The 20,391-nt window shown below is 38.6% G+C and overlaps 2 protein-coding genes across 4 annotated transcripts in view; one reads left to right on the top strand and one right to left on the bottom strand.

The window, feature by feature from the left end:
• osbpl7 (oxysterol binding protein-like 7) overlaps positions 1-6,491 on the top strand; it is an 80,808-nt gene extending 74,317 nt beyond the window's left edge. For all 3 annotated transcript variants that reach the window (XM_039739342.1, XM_039739343.1, XM_039739344.1), the window contains exons 17-22: positions 2,624-2,702; positions 3,084-3,228; positions 3,430-3,574; positions 3,878-4,004; positions 4,679-4,801; positions 5,972-6,491. In XM_039739342.1, the coding sequence (XP_039595276.1) occupies positions 2,624-2,702; positions 3,084-3,228; positions 3,430-3,574; positions 3,878-4,004; positions 4,679-4,801; positions 5,972-6,080 (728 nt within the window). In that variant the 3' untranslated portion in view covers positions 6,081-6,491. The remainder of the gene's footprint in view (positions 1-2,623; positions 2,703-3,083; positions 3,229-3,429; positions 3,575-3,877; positions 4,005-4,678; positions 4,802-5,971) is intronic.
• Positions 6,492-10,789: 4,298 nt separating this feature from the next.
• The window catches only part of tbx21 (T-box transcription factor 21), a 93,658-nt gene continuing 84,056 nt past the window's right edge, over positions 10,790-20,391 (bottom strand). Inside the window, exons 2-6 of the mRNA XM_039739593.1 lie at positions 18,883-19,037; positions 18,392-18,513; positions 18,084-18,242; positions 17,815-17,876; positions 10,790-12,291 (exon numbers count right to left, since the gene is read on the bottom strand). Of these exons, the coding sequence (XP_039595527.1) occupies positions 11,529-12,291; positions 17,815-17,876; positions 18,084-18,242; positions 18,392-18,513; positions 18,883-19,037 (1,261 nt within the window). The 3' untranslated portion in view covers positions 10,790-11,528. The remainder of the gene's footprint in view (positions 12,292-17,814; positions 17,877-18,083; positions 18,243-18,391; positions 18,514-18,882; positions 19,038-20,391) is intronic.

Below are 20,391 nucleotides of genomic sequence, written 5' to 3'. Positions count from 1 at the left end.
TCAGAAACAATGCTCAGGTAGCCCATGGCATTTAAACGATGCCCAATTGGCACTAAGGGGCCTAAAGTGTGCCAAGAAACATCCCCCACACCATTACACCACCACCACCAGCCTGCACAGTGGTAACAAGGCATGATGGATCCATGTTCTCATTCTGTTTACGCCAAATTCTCTACCATTTGAATGTCTCAACAGAAATCGAGACTCATCAGACCAGGCAACATTTTTCCAGTCTTCAACTGTCCAATTTTGGTGAGCTCGTGCAAATTGTAGCCTCTTTTTCCTATTTGTAGTGGAGATGAGTGGTACCCGGTGGGGTCTTCTGCTGTTGTAGCCCATCTGCCTCAAGGTTGGGCGTGTTGTGGCCTCACAAATGCTTTGCTGCACACCTCGGTTGTAACGAGTGGTTATTTCAGTCAAAGTTGCTCTTCTATCAGCTTGAATCAGTCGGCCCATTCTCCTCTGACCTCTAGCATCAACAACGCATTTTTGCCCACAGGACTGCCGCATACTGGATGTTTTTCCCTTTTCACACCATTCTTTGTAAACCCTAGAAATGGTTGTGCGTGAAAATCCCAGTAACTGAGCAGATTGTGAAATACTCAGACCGGCCCGTCTGGCACCAACAACCATGCCACGCTCAAAATTGCTTAAATCACCTTTCTTTCCCATTCTGACATTCAATTTGGAGTTCAGGACATTGTCTTGACCAGGACCACACCCCTAAATGCATTGAAGCAACTGGCATGTGATTGGTTGATTAGATAATTGCATTAATGAGAAATTGAACAGATGTTCCTAATAATCCTTTAGGTGAGTGTATATATATATATATAAATATATATATATATATATATATATATATATAATATGTATAAATATGTATATATATATATGTAAATAAATATATATTTATATGTTTCTGTACACCGGCATATGAAAACAGCTGAAGTTTTGTACTTATATTGTGCGTTATGATTGGTTTTCACTATAAGATAAATGCTTAATTCATATTCAGATTTCAGACTTTTTATAAACTTAAAAATAAAGTTTAAAAAGGGAACCCTGCAATATAAAATCCAAAGCTGAATAGTTAATGTGTATGCCCATAGTGAATACCTACAATAACTTGAAGAAGTCCATACAACCATTATGCATTAATTGAATGGAATAAATTCTTTTGGCCCTCCCTTTCAAAGACCCAAGAGTACAGTGGGAAAAAGATCTCTCACTCAACATCTCAGAAAAGGAGTGGAAGGTACAGAATTCACTTGAGCTCCATATGTGCAAAGCATAGACTTATTCGCTCAAAATTATATATCAAGCACATCTGTCTTGTTTAAAATTGTCCAAAATGTTTCCAGGGCAAGATCCAACCTGCGAATGCTGCAGTCATGTCCCAGCCTCACTGGGTCACATGTTTTGGGCCTGCACCAAATTAACATCATTCTGGACCAAAATCTTTAAATGCCTTTCAGACAGCCTTAGTGTCACAATGCCTCCTAACCCACTAACAGCTGTGTTTGGTGTACTTCCAGATGGGCTTAAAGTGGAGAAGGACAAAGAAACTGTAATTTATTACACTATTGGCACGTAGACTTATCTTGCTGAACTGGAAAAATCCTAACCCTCCTATTCTAAGTCAGTGCGTAACTGATGTTATATACTATTTGAAACTGGAAAAAATCTAATTCGCACTTAGAGGATCTGTACAAAACTTTTTCAAAACCTGGCAGGATCTAATCAATAACATTTTAGAATAAGCATTTAAATTGAGGAAGCAGGTTCTCTCCCCCCTTTTATTCCATTTATCTGTATTCATTTATTAATTTATATATTTACTTATTTTTACTTGCTTAAAATTTTACTCTGCTGGCCTAGCTGTCTTTCTCAGGGATGGGGATTAATTTGTTTCAAACCTATTTTTGTAAAACTTGAATTATTTGTATGGAATGTTATTTGATTTTAATAAAGCCTATCACTGCTCTTTAAAGAACAGTTCTGTGATTATATATTAAAAAGAGAAAAGTTCCCTTTAGAAATGGTTTGACTCTATGAGCCAGCTTAGAAAAGCAAACAAGATAAATGCCATAAATGGAATTTTCCTTTAAACAAGAATTTTTCTTTTCTTTGCTATATCAATATTTTCTCTATTTTTGGGTGAGCTGTTTTACCATGAGTTTTTACTATAGCTTTTAGAAACAAAGATATTTTGTCTCCGGAATCATTTCAACATGTCAAGCTATTGCCAGAATCTTATGAAGTGTACTAAAGCTGCAGAACTTTGATAATTTGGGTAAACACAGCTACAGTTTTTCGTCGGAAATAGGAGTTAGTGAGGGAATCGTGAGAAACGGAGAATATTGGTGAAACACATCGAGTCGAAAAAAACAATGATGAAAAAGGAAAAGTCTAGGCTGTTAGGAGAGAAGGAGAAAATAATTTGGAGATTTAAGTGGAACTAAGAAATATTGTGTAGAGTAGACATGAATGTCTGAAGCTGTAGGAAGTATTTTTGAGTTATAATATGAGTCAGGGCCTGGTTGAAATATAGGTCTTATTGTTGATTGGGTTTATGGTCTAAGCTCTCATAAATAAGCTCATAATCATAAATGTTTTACAGATGTAAGGTGGAAAAATAAGTTTTGGGGAAAGTCAATGGAGATTGTGCCAATCGGAATGGTGAATGTTACCCTCAAAAAGTAAGTGTGAGTTGTAACTATTGTATTTACTAGCATACCCCAGTTCCTACAGCAGATTTATATTGTACAGTTCATGAGTCCTTTGAATACCCCCAGGTTTCTTCTTTTAGAATCATCAACAGTTTCCTGTGCTTCCAGCTCTTTTGTTTTTCTTCTCTCTGGGCATCTAGCCATTAACTATGTTATCAAATTGGACTTTGTCTTTTATGTTTTTAACCATTAGAGATTTACAAAGTATGCATTCTTACCATTTTCTTTTTCATTTTTCTTTTACTACTTGTAAAATACTTTAAGCTACACTTATGTCTGAAAATGTGCTACATAAATAAATTATGCCTTTTAATCATGTAAACATTCATCCTCAAAAAATGTATCTTGTAGGTTTGGGGACCATTATGAGTGGAACAAAGTAACATCATGCATTCACAACATCTTAAGCACACAGAGATGGATCGAGCACTATGGAGAGGTGATTATTCGGAATACCAAGAGCAGCATTTGCCACTGCAAAATCACCTTTTGCAAGGTCAGCACTGGAACTTGAGCCTGTAAAACTTGGTTGTATCTTAGCTCATATACTATTTTTGCTAGATGATGTAAGCAAACTGCATTTAACTTAGTTTATTTTATATTTAAGTTCATTAATGTCCCCCGCCTTCATTAAAGTCTCTTTACCTATTTGTCTGGTCCTGTGTAACTTTTAATTTTTTTGTCATTTTATCCACAGTCAAAATACTGGAGTTCCAACATGAATGAAGTTCAAGGTGCTGTTTTGGATGAATCTGGCAATGTCATACACCGACTCGGTGGACGCTGGCATGAAGGTCTTTATTGTGGCAGCCCACCCAAAACTCACTGCATTTGGAAACCAAGTAAGAAGAAAAGAACACTTTTCTGAATACTGTAGGCTGATGGAGGGGTTCTGCTTCACTCCACTAAAGGTGGATGAGGTTGAACACGAGTGTCTTTTTTTATGCTGAAGCTATGCTGGGAATATTAAAATATTTATTCTATGAATACATTTACTTCTTTATTTTCTAATTTCCTCCTGTTTGGTTGTTTTTGCATATATTTTGTGCCACCCTTTCTATAATTATTTACCTGTTCCATGCTCAACAATTTTGATTTACAGTAACAGGCTCTTCCCACTTTCTTTTTATGTAAAAATTCTGCAGATGCAATGCCTGTGGACTTTGACCGTTACTATGGCTTCACAAAGTTTGCCCTGGAGCTGAATGAGATAACCCCAGAGCTCAAGACACTGTTACCCCCTACAGACACAAGGCTACGGCCCGATCAAAGGTCTGTCAACCTTGAAAGGTGTAAAAACAGAGGTCTCCATTAAAATAATGAAAGTGCATTAGATTATTTACACAGACTGAGATGCACAAAAAGTGCACCAGAGTACTAATCCAAATGGACAATATGCTTTCTTAACTACAATGTTGCTTTGTATTCTTAAGCGTAGTAGGAGCAATTACACTTCATTTCCAACAGATGGCTCTAGTGATCTGTGTTTGCCCTTTGTTAAGCTGTCACAGATCTACACAAAACACATCATTTATTAAAGATCATTTTTTATTAAAAGTGACACATTACTTGATGACACATAATTGTTTTCTCTCCTGAACTTACCATTCTTTACAATAGTACAACAAAACTATGTGACAGTTAGTGACTTTCGAGGATTGCTGTGTTTACCTCAGTTTTTTGCATCTGTGTCTCTATGAATTTCTTTTTTTCTGGTTTTCCTCCCGCCTCATTAAGTTGAGTATGTCAGACAAATTAGTGAGTTTAAACAGGCTCAGTATGAGTTAGTGTGGATGTGTGCATGAGCATGTGGCTTGTCCAGGGTTAGCTTTGACACCTTGTAATTGGATTAATCTGGACTGGCCACAGATAAATGAGTAGGCAATCTAATGACTGAGATGCTCTAAGGTATTGATGGTTAGTAAGACCATTACTGTTTCTCACAGGTACTTGGAAGAGGGCAACTTAGAGGCAGCAGAGACACATAAACATCGAGTAGAGCAGCTCCAAAGGGAGAGGCGCCAGGTTTTGGAAGAGAACGGTGTTCTTCACCAGCCACGTTTTTTCACGTGAGTTCCACCTTTCTGCCTGGCACATGTTCAAATTGTCATAACTGCACACTTCTTAGAAAGATTTGCATTTCTGTTAACCACACGTACCCTTTTTTTTTAGCTTTTGGACAAGCTGTCCTGTTTACTCAGAGAGAGAATAATGTTTAAAAACAAAAGTACCAAAACTCATACAGTACAATATTAGCAAATTAAAAATTAAAAGTAGCCTCATGAGGACTATTTTGACTTTACTTCGAAAGTAATGCAGAAAATAAGCTGATAGAATGCTCTGTCAGGATCTCTGGGGGATATCAAGTCAAAGTTAACTTCCTCATCGCTATGTTTTTTAATTTTGTCACTTTTATTGAAAATAAGGTTTCTAGTTTTTTAGTAGTATGTAGTTGCTATGCTTGTATTTCTATGTCCCCCCTGGCCATTGGACCTTACTCTTATTCTATGTTAATTAATGTTGACTTATTTTATTTTCTTACTGTGTCTCTTATTAGGGGAGTATTTTGAAGGCGACAGTAGCCACTAGTGTACAGTTCAACATGTATATTTTTTTAAAGGTGCATTCCGGGAATTTAATTGTCACACCTCGTGTTAGAAATATGAACTATAATAGCACTGCGGTGGGCTGGCACCCTGCCCGGGGTTTGTTTCCTGCCTTGCGCCCTGTGTTGGCTGTGACTGGCTCCAGCAGAGCCCTGTGACCCTGTAGTTAGGATATAGCGGGTTGGATAATGGATGGATGGAACTATAATAGCATCACTAATGACGTGTCCACATGTAGGGGACTGGGCGGTCTCATGGTCTGGAATCCCCACAGATTTTATTTTTTCTCCCGCCGTCTGGAGTTTTTTTGTTTTTTCTATGTCCCCCCTGGCCATTGAACCTTACTCTTATTCGATGTTAATTAATGTTGATTTATTTGGTTTTCTTATTGTGTTTTTTTATTTTTCTGTTCTTCATTATGTAAAGCACTTTGAGCTACTGTTTGTATGAAAATGTGCTATATAAATAAATGTTGTTGTAAAATGCTATTTGCTTAATAACAATAAAGAGAAAATGCTATTTACTACCTATTGAGATAAAAAAAGTTTCTAGCCTTTCATTTACGTCAATGTTGTTGGGTTTATTTTTCTTAACATCTTTATTATATTCCTTCATATTTTATATCCCCTACAGGAGAACAGTTGACGCAAGTGGTAAAGAGATCTGGTTCAGCAATGGAACATATTGGAAGCAAAGAAAAGACCCAGGTTTCCACAAAATGGACAATGCTGTCTTATGGTGATGGAAATGTAACCGAGATAAATGAACTCCTAGCAATACACTCCATGCCAACCAGTCTGGTACTGGTAAAGGAATATATTATTGGTGCATAATGAAATGGATTATATCTTGGTGTTCAAAAATAATTATAATAATGATGAATTTAGCTTTTATCATGCATTATGTGAATGAAATTATGGAGCCTCCGTATTTCTGTCTGGCCTGTAGCAACGTATCTCATGTCTAAAGTTAAGGAATTTTCAGTAAAAAGGCTGAATGAAATCCTTTAAATATCAACAGGCCCTGTCAATACTAACTTGTCTTAAATGCGTCATTTGTTTCATGGTTTTAAGTTATTGTTACAGACAACAACTAGACATATATTAATAATGTCATTTGAAAACATATATTTAATTAAAAAACTTGAAAACCATTCGTATACTTGTCTTTTCTTGATGCAATTGAATGCAATAATGGGGGAGTTAGTTTCAAAACCTAAGCAGATATTACAGTGTGTGTTTAACTCTGGAATGGTGAGCTTTGTGCTTCAAGGGCCCCAGTATGTTTGTGCTACTTGAATTCTAGTTAGCTGATCTGCTATTGCCTTTTTTAACAGTAAATGACTTACTTGAGACTTCTTGCACATGCGTGTCTTTCAGCTACAAAAATGACCAAGACACTAATTACGGTCACCATCATAGTGCATAGTATTTCTTTGTGATCCTCTTAAATGCATCATATCTGCTTGATATTCAAGGCACTTAATAAAACCTCCCGTCCCCCTGAAATTGTTTTCATTGGTAACCTCATCTCACCTGTTTATTTGGCTTTTTTAGCTTTTCTAGAGTGCTGCCAGTTTTTAGTCTGGAACTTTGTTGAGTCTGAGCCTAATCCTGTCATTGTTTAGTGTACCGTTTTACCAGGGTTGATTCTTAAATCTTAGTGAACCGTTCTACTGAGTAAAGTCTCCTTTTGCAGATGTACTCCAGAAATACGGGCAGCACGGTGGCACAGTGGTAGCGCTGCTGCCTCGCATTTAGGAGACCCGAGTTCGCTTCCCAGGTCCTCCCTGCGTGGAGTTTGCATGTTCTCCCCGTGTCTGCGTTGGTTTCCTCCGGGTGCTCTGGTTTCCTCCCACAGTCCAAACACATGCAGTTTAGGTGCATTGGCGATCCTAAATTGTCCCTAGTGTGTGCTTCGTGTGTGTGTGTGTGCCCTATGGTGGGCTGGCGCCCTGCCTGGGGTTTGTTCCTGCCTTGCACCCTGTGCTGGCTGGGATTGGCTCCAGCAGACCCCTGCAACCTTGTGTTAGGATATAGTGGGTTGGATAATGACTGACTCCAGGAATACTGCAGTTTCAGTTTTTTGACAGCGGAGAATGTGAATTCTATATTCTGGGTTTTGGACAGTGTGATTTTTAACCTCTACTTAAGATTTAGTGACTGAGACTTCAGAGATAGTAAAGCGACTTCTAGAATGCAGAAGCTGAATTTTTACAAATCCACTGTATCTATAACCAAATATTCAGCTGAGAAGTATAATTGGCTCACCAAATGTCACTCCTTGCTCTCTGGGTTCCTTACTTCTTTATTTGAAGAGGGATGAGATAGGTGAGCACTTGTAGTTCCTCTTTGCACTTGGTGTGACAGGGGAAGGTTATTTTAACATTGGTGTTTGTGTATTAAAAAGCCACACTAAACGCACAGAATTCTTCAGTCATTTAATATAAAAAAAAACACAGTACACTTTCCAACATTACAAATGAAGCGTTAAATAAATAATCCTTCTGGTTTTAATTATAAATCATGGGAGCACATTACATTTTTTTCTGTAACATTTTAACATGTGCTTAAAATCATATAAAAATTAAAAATATTTTCTTATCATGTTAAACTGTAGCCAAGTAAAATGTCCTCTTTCTTTGCATTGTCACTTTCAATTTTGGGGTGGCAGTTTGCCATACAAAAGTTCCCCCAATGTTCAATGGCCTCAATAGCCCAAAAATCCAAAACATTCTGTGAATGATCACCAGGACACAAAGCTTTGTGGTAGCAGCTGCTAAGATTTTTTTAATTATATGCATTTACTTGACTTTTTCTTCCCCCTTGAGTATTCTAAATGTGTTACAGTGTACAACTTACTGGGAGTCCATGTAGATTGAACAATGTGCCACTAGCAGTGCACACACCAAATACAGCTTACCAGGGAGACGATTAAAGAAGCATGAATCTTGGAGACATTGTGTCAGCAGTGCAGAAAGGCTTTTGACAGCTGTGGAATACCCCTTTCAGGTAAATAGAATACTTGTTTTTAATTCTTTATGAAAAATCAGTATTTGCCTTAAAATTGTCATAGCTCTCTTTTTTGGCACTCAGGTAATTAAAATATTTTATTTGCAACTGGTTAACATATGATAACTGTGGGATTAATTTGTACTGCCAAAGTAAACAGATTTGGGGAGTGGGTGTTCTGAATCTTCATTACACAGCACTTGAGACTCTGGATTGTGTACTACCACTTTGTAGGGTTCAGTCAACAGCGGGCATGTCATTTATAGAAGCTGCACGGCAGTCCCATTAATAAAAGGAATTCACACAAATTATGCTGCCAGTGTGTATGTAGAGTAGCCCAGTGCTGTCAGTGTATAGAGCGAACAAGCAGTTCGGTATCTCTGCCACTAGCACAGCACCTTGTGACCGCCTTCTGCTAAATAAGCAGAAGAAATTGATTGCTCGGGGAGCCAGATTTTTAAGTGCTGTGAAACAGAAAAAAGACACCCTTTGCAATGATCTCCCTTTCTGCTCATGTATCAGGATAGGGGCATGTGATGATTAGGTATGAATAAATTTGATTAGTTTGACTAATGCACCATAGAACTTGTATTTATTATTCTACCTCTTTATAAGTTACTGCAGTAGAAATATTTTTTGTTTGATCCTGTCTTGCTATTGTGGCATTTACTATTCAGATAGCTAGCAAAAGATCTGCAGTATCACCCACAGACGGTCACAGAGTAGGGCTTATATACTTGCCCACATCCCCCTTTTCTAAAGCAATTTGTCCTACAGTTTCTTTTTATCTTAACTTGAAAATTGTACACATTAGAGGCTCTTTTTTCATAGTTGCCAGTAGAAGAAAGTTCACTTTGAATATTGCGTCTGCCCACGTGGTTTAGTACACCGTTTGCTTCAGCAGCTGCTAGAGAGCGTGCCTCTTCAGTTTTACAAAAGGCATTTTAAGTTTATGTTTGGTGCCTTATCCAGGGTTGCTTTCCTGCACCCAGTAGTGCAGCCAAAAAGACTCCCCATTGTAACCAAATCATGGATTGTCTGGGTTCAGGACTTGACTGTAAGAAAGCAAAATTGTAATGTTTCTGTTGTTGGCCCAGATAAACCCCTTGTGTCCCTCTCCAACTCATTTGTTTGTATTGTCATGTATGCCTAAATGTTTGTTTAATGTTCTGTGCCCACTGGACTCAAAGAAAATGTAACTGAAGCACGTCTGACTCCACTGAATTGACCATCGGGATTGTTAAAGATGAGTTTTTTGTGTTGAATGTCAAAAGTTAACTTGCATGATGGGTTAAAGGTTTAAAAATTTGTACAAGTCTTCAAAGGGAAATATTGGACTACCCGAAAAGCTTTGTGTACTGGTCCAGCGCACTAATTTTGTACATCAGCACAAAATCACAATGTCATTGATATATCATTTTTCCTTCTTAAATTCTAGGGAACTAATGAAAACATTGAACTTTTTTCCAGTCTAACAAGGCAGTGGCTGTGCATCGTTTCATTTTTTTTTTTTTTAATATGGCTTTTGTATGGCTTCTTTTCAGAGCTAGTAGTACAGTATTTAACATATGTCAAGTTCCAGACTTTCTCTTTAACATTAATTACATTATCATATTCACAGTTTATGAGAAAAAAATATACAGGTCATCACTTCATGTACAACATTTACACAGAATATGTTCAATCTAAAATTGTCATGCAGAACCCGGCTCATGTTATCGCCCACTGTTGCTTAACAGATTATTATGTCTCCATAATGGAGGCATCTGGAGAAACATTCCTGTCTTATCCCTGTAGGAATATTGGTGCCCTTGTGGAAATGTTTTCACTCCTAAAGAAACAGCACATCATTCAAAAGAAGTGACATAAGGAAGACTCGTTCTTGTTCTTATTGGAGAGTAGAGTGCCCTGTTTGTGATGATTTTTTGACTGTTTGGGGGGAAAGGAAATAACAAATGGAATTAATGGGGTCATCTGTAGGAGCACCAGGGATTCCCTGGGGTATTCAGACAATTTTAAATATAATATTTAGAACATAAAACCTTTATCTGCTGTCGGTTGTAAGAGATTCAAGTTCCTTCAATATGCACTTGTTATTCCATGCAAGTGCATGATGTTGGGCCACCACAAGCTTTGTAAACGAATGTATGAGGTAAAGGATCAAGCCATGTGGTTATAGACAAATACGCTGTGTGTTGGCTCAGTTTTTCCACAGGTCATAGTGGCTATTATAGCCCCCATTGTTAGGGCACTGTTCTTTCTGTAGGCTAGCGTCTTTTTTTTTTCTTTTAAAGTGAATGTTAAGTATTCTCACAATTGTAGATTGCTATGGAGAAAATGTTTCCCAGTTAGCCTAGCACTCCTGGGTAAAACTCTTATAGTAAAAAGGTCTTATCAGATACCGTTAATGTGACTTGCAGGTGACCATGACATTAAAAAAAAAAAACCCTGAGTGAAATCAGGGCCGTAGAACCCAAACCTGGAGTCCCGCCCTGAAGTGGTGGTGTCATCGGTCACTCATGAACCATGGCCAAGCTCAGCCTGAAATGAGAACACAGAGCCCCTAGCACTTGCACAATAAAAGGTGGTGGACTGAGTAGCGGTGCCAATTGGGGGATTAGCACTCAACCGACTTGGAAAAGCTAGAATCTTTTACACGAAAAAGACAAGCCTGGTCTGTTCTGCTCTTTGACACCACAATCCTCACATGGACGAGTGGAATGAATAAACTGGTAGATGAATGGACAATGCCGTTAAGACTATTATGCACTAGAAAGTACTTTAGTAAAACTTCATCAGACCAAAATCTGTTGTTAGAACTCTTAAAATTAGATTTCAAAATGATCTTGGAGAAAGCACTCGCTGTCAGATTTTAGGATGGAGTTTTGTTTGTCATGTTTGCTCAGAAATTACTTCAATAAGAAGACACAGTCTTGACTTTTTCTTTATCTCAGAAGTTAACTTCACACTCAGTGTGTGTCTGTTACTTAAAATATTAGTGATGTTTGAGAATTTGGAGGAGCATTTTGAAGCCCGTGGCATATCTCTGAAGTTAATGTACTTTGTTTAATTTTTAATTTCTTACACACACTCAAAGCTAGAAGTGACAGTATAGAGTAAAACAAAGGGTCTGCCCATCACAGGTGCCTGTTGATGAGGTCTGAATACTCACTGGCTCCTTAGTTCCCATAAAACCCATAATAGCCAGCATCACTCCCACTGTCCTTCTCACAATTGTCGCCACTGCGATTGGGTGGAGAGCTCTCGGTGCTGGAGGCGTAAGGAGACACGCGCCTCTTTTTGCTCTCTCCTCCCTCGAATAGCCCTGAATCCACTGAGTCCACTGACTTCACAGACGGGGGCTCCAACCAGGGATCATCGCCCCCAGAAATACCTTCCTTGCTTTTGTCCTGAGGCAGTATATGCAAGTTCTGCTCTGGAATTTGAGGATGCAGTCTGGGATCTGCTGTAACAGACCACTTCCAGCCCAAGCTTGACCTGCCTTTGGCGTGATGGTGATACTGAGGGCCCCCTCTGCTTGGCCCCCAACCACCTGGTGCCACTGACCCAAAAGGATGGTCTGGGTAATACGGTAGAGGATGGTGAGCTGAGGTCTGGATTGGGAACGGCTTGTATGACACAAAAGCATTGCCTGAATACTCGCTCTCAAATGTGTTGAAGTCCATACGGCTTCTGGGGGCAGGAGGCTGTGTAGGAGAGAAGTACCAGTGGCTATGTGCATTGCTGCCTGGCTCTTTGGACTGGTTTAAGTGTGCAGCTCCAGTCTGATCTCGGTTGTAATAACGGCTCTGCGCGTGTGTATTTATGTACTGCTCCGGTAGATATGGCTGAGGGTAACGGCCTCCTGGAATCAGCTGCTGACATCCTGAAGCATTTGTGGGAGAGGGAGTCATCCGGTCATTTTCAGCAGGTGCATACATCCTAAAGTGGAAAGGAAACAGCAGATGAGCAATTTGCCTTACTGGTACATGGCTGATAGTTTTAAGCAGGCTGAATCAAATACTGGAGAATCCTGATAACATTAAAAACAGTTTGACCTTTTTCATTTGAGAATGACACTCCAAATAAATTCCCATAGTCAGAAACGTCACTAAAATTAAAACTCAACCCACCAGTCATTTTTAAGGCCTGCATAAACTCTGCATAAATCACTCTTACTTGTTTAGGCATATTTCCCCATTATGATTTAAACATATGGCTTGATCTAATGCTGGCTGACCAGGCTACAACTGGAATATACAAGTCATACTGATGGGCATACTGGTAGTTTCACTGGTCATTAGAACTGCCTACAGAACTACACAGTGCACTGGACTTTTCTCATGGTTGCTGAAGCCTGCAATGGTCGCTGGCTGCTAATTGATGAGCACCAGGCTAAAGCTACCTAAAGACTGTCCAGAGTGCACCTTTTAACTTTCTCATATATGAAGTATAGGGAAAGTATTGTAATCATCCAAAGATTCAATGTCGAGATTTTGATGAATCTCAACGTTTTAGACCTCCCTGACTTTCTCTTATACGAATTATAGGGAAAGTATTGGAATCCTCCAAAAATTCGATTTTGATGAATCTCGACGTTTTAGGCCTCCCTGAGTCAGAAAATACCATTTTTGGAATTATGTCTGTGTATCTGTGTGTGTCTGTGTACTGTATGCAAACACGATAACTACAGTATACTGTACTTTCACTTAGGTCAACCAAATTTTGCATAAAAGTATTAGGTACAAAACCTAGATTTCTGTCAACTTTTCGGCTATTTCCACTAACTAGAAGTGGTACTTTACCTTTTATTCATGCAGCTGCAGAGTCCAATTTATTCAATTTTACTTTTATAATAATTGTTCAATATATTATTAATTTGATTTGATTTCTTGTTGATGGCTCTTTAATGTACATAATCTAAAAATATAATCATTGTCTTGTGATTTACTCCTCAAATATCCATCCCCATATCTGAATATACAAGAAAGTCGAGGGGAGACCACTCACGATTTTTCTGTATCTTAACAGTAAATAATATTGATTCTAATATGAGCTCATCTCTGGTTTACTCTTAGTCTGCCTTTGATCAAAATGGTCACTTTTTTTTATTTTTTTTTTCCTGTCATACTGCAGAACCCATGTCTGTTAGTTGCATAACAAAAGTGGTCAGACGCTATTCCTTGTCGTGTTTCACCCATGGTGTGTTCCCTGGCTAATGTTTGCTTTCTTTTTTTTTTGTTTTCTTTGTTCTTTCTAAAGTATTATTGTTCATGTGTTTATTACATGTATGGCTTTTCTGGAACTTTTGTTCTGTTAGTTTATTATTGACTACATATGTATTACATGTTCTTCTGTGCCCCTTGTGTTTTGTGGGTGGAAGACCCCAAGGTGGGGCCACCCAGACATCATGGTTAAAGCACCGCCCACAACCTTCATACTTTGGGGCAGGGAGTGAGTCCTTCAGCAGGCCATTTGCTGGTGTCTTGAGGAGACAGCATCATTGTGAGTATTGTATTTATTGAATTCTGGACTTTTGGCTTCCATGTTAAAGTTTCGGCTTAGGATTTCATATTAGGATCTGATGACTTTGAATTTGTACGTATTATCTATTTTTCTGTGTTTTTTTCCATTTTTATTATTCTTTTAATTGAAACAAATACAGATCTTTATTATAAAGATTTCATATTGGACAGTTCATCTCCCTTGCAAGACATTTTTGTAAATTATATGTTCTTGGACATTTACAATATTTTGAGCTTTTGAAGTCAGATCTCTTTATTTTAGCCTTTTTAGCCTATAACATTGGAAGGACAGGCTGCCTGGGGCCAGGCCTGTTCTAAGCATGCCAGGGAAGGCCTTAGCCTGCTTTTAGGGGTCTTTTAGGATGCATCACACTCTTTCATTATTTTGAGTGCATTGAATCATAGCAATCCTAAGCCTAAACGTTCCATATCTGAACAACTAAATCCATGCCAGAAAAACATAGTAATTGAAAAAGGTTAACACTGTGCAATCTAGAAAAATTGATCTGTTGAGTAACCAAAGCATTATTAGGCAAACCTTCCTAGCCCTTACATCATGGTGTCACAGCAGTTAGTCTTGCCTCCCAGATCCAAAGTCCTTGGTTTAAATTCCAAGCCCAGTTATTGTTTGTATGGGTACTTCAAGTTCTTTCCATCCATTATCAGATTCAGACCAGTTTGGAACTGCAGACTTTATCTTATGAAAGAGACCCTAATTTAAACTATGGTGTGGCTCTTGTGGAGTTGCCAGGACTGTATGCTGCAGTAGCTGGAGCTCTGTGCTAGATTAGGGGATAGAGATTATCCCTTTGAAGGAAGGGGACTCAATATAAGCCTAGAAGTCCTTATGGGCTGACGGTTTAACAGAGTCGGCTCGACATATTGGCAAGGGCTCAGCTGACAGTAGAAAACATGGTTAGAAGTGGTAAAAGGGCATAGGAGGTGCAAGGGGTGCAGTTTTCGAGTACATTGTGGGTAAGTGCATTAATCTTTCTAGGTAGGTCAATTGAATCATGAATGATTTGTTTTCTCCTTTCTTTTGTACTTTCGTGTTTGCTCCTTCTTTACTGACCTCCCTTGTTTGCCTTATTTGTATTATAAAATCCACCCTCTGTGTAGTTTTGTAGAGTCCCTATTCGGGAGCTGTCCCCATACAGTTCTATGACAGCATATTCACCACTTTCAGATTTTCATAATGTTTCCACCATTATGACATAACAATAAAGGGAACCTGAATGAACAGAGGGCACAAAGTTTAGATCCTTAGGTTATAAAGAAACTATTAAATCTCAATATAAGGTCGCTTCATCTTTACCTGCAATAACTGCTACCAGACAGTTACTGTAATTGATCTTTCTCCTACATCACAGTGGAGGTATTTTTAGACAGCGTCTCAGTGACAACCTGACTCAAACTTTTAACCTTTCAAACTTTACTAGCATGAAAAGCTCATTTCTAGTCTTGTTGTGATATTTTTGCACTTAGACTTGCCAGCTCCAACATATTCTTCTTCTTCAGCCATTCTGTTAAACATATTTTTATGCTGATTGCCTTCCTACATGATGCAAGTATTTCCTGCCAACTAACTTAATAATATCTATATTACCATACAGAATTCATAGTTCCTTCACTTAGGAGTCCTCTTTGAGATTTTAAGGCAGGAAACCATTGCACTGACACCACTGTGCTTAACAGCTGGCTGAGGTACTTACTGTGGAAGGCAGTGTTAGGTTTCTGTCACTGGATTAATTAATTAATTACATTTGTATAGCACTTTTCTCACTACTCAATATGTAGCACCCACCTGGATGATGCAACGGCAGCTATTTTTGCGCCAGTATGCTCACCACACATTAGCTATTAGGTGATGAAGGGGTGAGAGAGATTGTTAGCTAATTAGAGACATGCTGATGAAGGTCAATGTAAGTAAACATAAAGTATTACGTGTAGGAAGTTTAAACATTAAATTTGAATGCACAATATGAGGTCTGAAAGTTGAAAGTAGACCTTGTGAAAAGAACCTGGGAGACATGGTGGACTCGTCACTCAAATACCTCAAGACATAAAAGCGATCGTGAACATTTATAGAATGTTAGGTTACATATCACAATGTGTGGAGTGCAAGTCAAGGGAGCTTACACTTAAGCTTTATAACACAGTAGTGAGGCCTCACCTGGAGTACCGTGTATAGCTTTGGTCACCATATTATGAAAAAGATGTAGCAGTGCTAGAGAAAGTCCAGAGAGGAGCGACAGTGCTGACTCAGAGACCAAGAGGTATGAGATATGAGAAAAGACTAAAGGACCTGAATCGTTTCAGTTAAAGCAAACAGAGATTAAGAGGTGACATGACGGATGTGTTTAAAATTATCAAAGGAATTAATACAGTGGATCCTTGCTGTCACATTTAAATAAATTCTTCAACAAGAAGATCGGAAGAGCTGGAAACTTCTTAAGGGCATATTTTACACAAATACTAGAAAGTTTTTCTTCACGTAAAGAATCTTAAATGCATAGAATAAATTAATAAGTGTTGCTGTGGAGAGTAGGACTTTGAGAACCTTCAAATCTCAACTTGAGGTTGCTTTCAAGGATGTAGGTAAATAGGATGGATGAGCTTGTTGGACTGAGTGGCTTGTTCTCATCACTTTATTAATGTTCTAAAGGAGGAATCACAACGATCAAGCTGAACCGAGGTATGACTAGCCCTTGAGTCTCTTGGTGTTCCTCTGGGTTCATTATGAGTTAGTTATTGGTGTGAATTTGGGAGGATGACAAGAGTGACTATCATCCAGAAACGTCTGTGTTAGTATTGTGTCTCTAACTGTTTTTGAATAACCCTCCACATCAGGCATCCTCAATTTCAGTCCTGGAAAGCTGCAGGTTTCTGTTTCAACCCAGTTTCTCAATTAGAAGTCAGTTATTGCTGTTAAAGTAATTACTATCAAGGCACATTTTTCTGTTTCATTTATGTTAACTTGCTTGTTAAGATTCCCAATTTTCTTTTCTTAACCATCTGACAATTAACAATGAGGCATGAAAAGCAAAGGAAGCAGCAGCTTGCTATCTAACTTATTTCTCTTTACTCCTGCACAGGTTCATCATGAAATATTTGTTTGAATATATAAGTCATTTGTGAAGATAAGGAATGGAAAAAAAAGGAAAAAGAATTGTTAATCTGCTGCAGTCCAACGATCATTTAAGTGATATTTCCAGAACAGAAAAATCTATAATAAAAGAATGAGTCTGCAAAGGATAAAATTTGGATGGGAACAAAAAACTGCAGCTATGACCTTTCCAGACCCAACTTTAGAACCCCTGCTCTAGAACATTATTAAGGATTTTATAAAAGTTTCCAGACTGATAAGCATTAATGGTTTTTTTTTTTTTTCCTAGATCTTTTGGGGAGATTTTTTGATCAGAATTGACATGCCTCTGAAATCAGTGGTAAGCACTTCACAATGATTATGAGAAACAATGCTGGAGATACGTTCAGATGGCACAGTTTGCCCAAACTTCTATGCACACCGTTTATTTCCCTAGACGTTTCTTGGAGTAGTTGAATCTTTGGGAGAGACTAGAGATTGATGATGAATATCACACATTCTGTAACTCTGCACTGAGGAACCACTGGAAAAATCACCAAACCTTGTTGGCATTGTTCAATTCACATGGGTTATCAATAGGACCCCACATGATGATCTGAATAAATTCAATGTGAAGAAAATGGCAAGATTCTGGAAATCCAAATAATGGTGAATATGCAGCATTTTATCAAAACTGAATGGGATTCCAGTAAGACAGAAGGTCACTGAAACACTGGCTACAGTGTGGTCATAGCAAACAAGGAGAGCTCTGGTTACCCAATACATTCCCAGCATGCAGGCAGTGCCCTCATATTCTATTAAAAGAGCTTTGGCTCCACATGGAAATATACTCACGTATCAAAATTATCTCTGAATCCCTTTGCAAAAGGATTGTGGTCAATTTTCAGCTGTGTAATCTGAAAAGCAAAAGTAAGGAGAATGTTAAAAGCGGGATAGAGAATGGATCAGTTAACAACTTTAAACCAACCTTTAACTGTCCTCCTCTAGAGATGACAGCTGTCATGTGGACAGAGGGTGGTGGAAGCAAACTGACAGCGCTCTACATTTGCCCACATAAAGACAGAATTCAAACATGTAAAGCATCATGCATGAGGGTGACTCACATCTGCATTCTGGTAAGCAGTGACAGCTATGAATTGAGTTTCTGGGAAAATAAAATTCTGCGCTTTAGGACTCAAGTAGCCCTCATCAGAGCCGTCTTCCTTGACTTCAACAATGTGCAGACGTGGCTGATACTTGTGGAGAGACTGGAGTACGATCATCTGTGGATACACAATAGAAAAGTCATTATCATGCAAGATTAAGTACAAGAAGGTCTTGCTAAAATGTTGAGGCCTCCTACTGAGAAGCCTTGAGGTCTCAAGAATTTCTATACCAGGTGCACTGTTTCATTAGCTTAGGTATCCTTTACCTGTGCCACGTTGTTGTTGGCACCCTTGTTGTTAGTCAATTTCAGCTTCCCAAAGGAAATCTCTTGTCTCATCCAGTGTGCCCCTGTGTTAGGGGAGTCAGGGTGCATGTATGTCCGGTTACCTAAACCAAACATAAAGATGAGCAATGTGAGTTAGTGGTGGTCGTAGCAAGCAGATTACACCTATCAGTTGACCACTATGGTATAAAAGAATGATCATGGAACCAGAAGTAGTGGTGTCATAGTGGTTTTGAATTTTAGTGAATAGTAAATTCAGACTGGATCCCTGTTTATTTAAATTCCTGAATTAGAAATGTAGTCAATACATGAAACAAAGTAATTGACATGGCAGTCTTGATTATTATCAAAGCATCTTTAAAAAAAAAAAAAAATCAAAGGATCTGTTTTGAGCAAGATGAACGTTAGACCTTTACACATGAACACATGTACCAGGGTGATGATTAGGTTGTTCTGTTCAGGTTGGACCTTACCTGGCATGTTTCCTTCTGCCTTGCCACACTGGACCCATTTCCCACCTTGATACCTCCAGTGGTGCTGGTCAGCCAGAACCACATCCACATACACATTGTAGTGAGCTGAAGGATCCAGGCCTGAGATGTTAAAGCTCAGAAAGGGGAACATCCTCCTGGGTAAAAGAAAGACATTAGTATGAGAACAAAGACCATACCCAGAGGGCAGTACAAAGTAAATTCTTAGCCTTGGCCTGTTATTTCACTAATGTGGGACACAGCAACTCCTCCAGCTACCAAAGATTATTATCTTTTTCTTCTGGACCCATAATTTTGTGTATCATTCAATTAATAAACTATACAGTTCTATTGGTAAGGCAGACAATTTTTAGAATAGCAAAGACTAGGAACAAGGCTGGAAAGGATTTTACTAAGATAAAGCTATAGGGAAAGGGCTATGAGGTTGCAACAAAAGCATACGATCAAAGTGGAGCTTATGATATTATTTATCTGGACTTTCAGAAAGCATTTGATAAGGTGCCACATGAGAGGTTGGGCATCAAGTTAAAAGAAGTGGGAGTTCAGGGTGAGGTTTTTAGATGGGTTCAGAATTGGCTCAGACACAGGAAGCAGAGGGTGATGGTGCAAGAAACCTCATCAGAATTGGCCGATGTTAAGAGTGGTGTTCCACAGGGGTCAGTGCTAGGGCCGCTGCTATTTTTAATATATATAAATGATTTAGATAGGAATATAAGTAATAAGCTGGTTAAGTTTGCAGATGATACCAAGATAGGTGGATTAGCAGATAATTTGGAATCCGTTATATCATTACCGAAGGACTTGGATAGCATACAGGCTTGGGCAGATTTGTGGCAGATGAAATTTAATGTCAGTAAATGTAAAGTATTACACATAGGAAGTAAAAATATTAGGTTTGAATACACAATGGGCGGTCGGAAAATCGAGAGTACACCTTATGAGAAGGATTTAGGAGTCATAGTGGACTCTAAGCTATCAACTTCCCAACAGTGTTCAGAAGCCATTAAGAAGGCTAACAGAATGTTAGGTTATATAGCACAGTCTGTGGAGTACAAGTCCAAGGAGGTTCTGCTCAACCTTTATAATGCACTGGTGAGGCCTCATCTGGAGTCCTGGGTGCAGTTTTGGTCTCCAGGCTACAAAAAGGACATAGCAGCACTAGAAAATGTCCAGAGAAGAGCGACTAGGCTGATTCCAGGTCTACAGGGGTTGAATTATGAGGAAATATTAAAAGAGCTGAGCCTTTACAGTTTAAGCAAAAGAAGATTAAAAGGTGACATGATTGAAGTGTTTAAAATTCCGAAGGGAATTAGTACAGTGGATCGAGACTGGTATTTTAAAATGAACTCATCAAGAACACGGGGACACAGTTGGAAACTTGTTAAGGGTAAATTTCGCACAAACATTAGGAAGTTTTTCTTTACACAAAAAACGATAGACACTTGGAATAAGCTACCAAGTAGTGTGGTAGACAGTAAGACGTTAGGGACT

This window comes from Polypterus senegalus, chromosome 17, assembly GCF_016835505.1.
Source record: "Polypterus senegalus isolate Bchr_013 chromosome 17, ASM1683550v1, whole genome shotgun sequence".
Lineage (NCBI taxonomy): Eukaryota > Metazoa > Chordata > Cladistia > Polypteriformes > Polypteridae > Polypterus > Polypterus senegalus.
The sequence above is the reverse complement of the archived record's forward strand: the minus strand, read 5'-3'. Positions and strand labels throughout refer to the sequence as shown.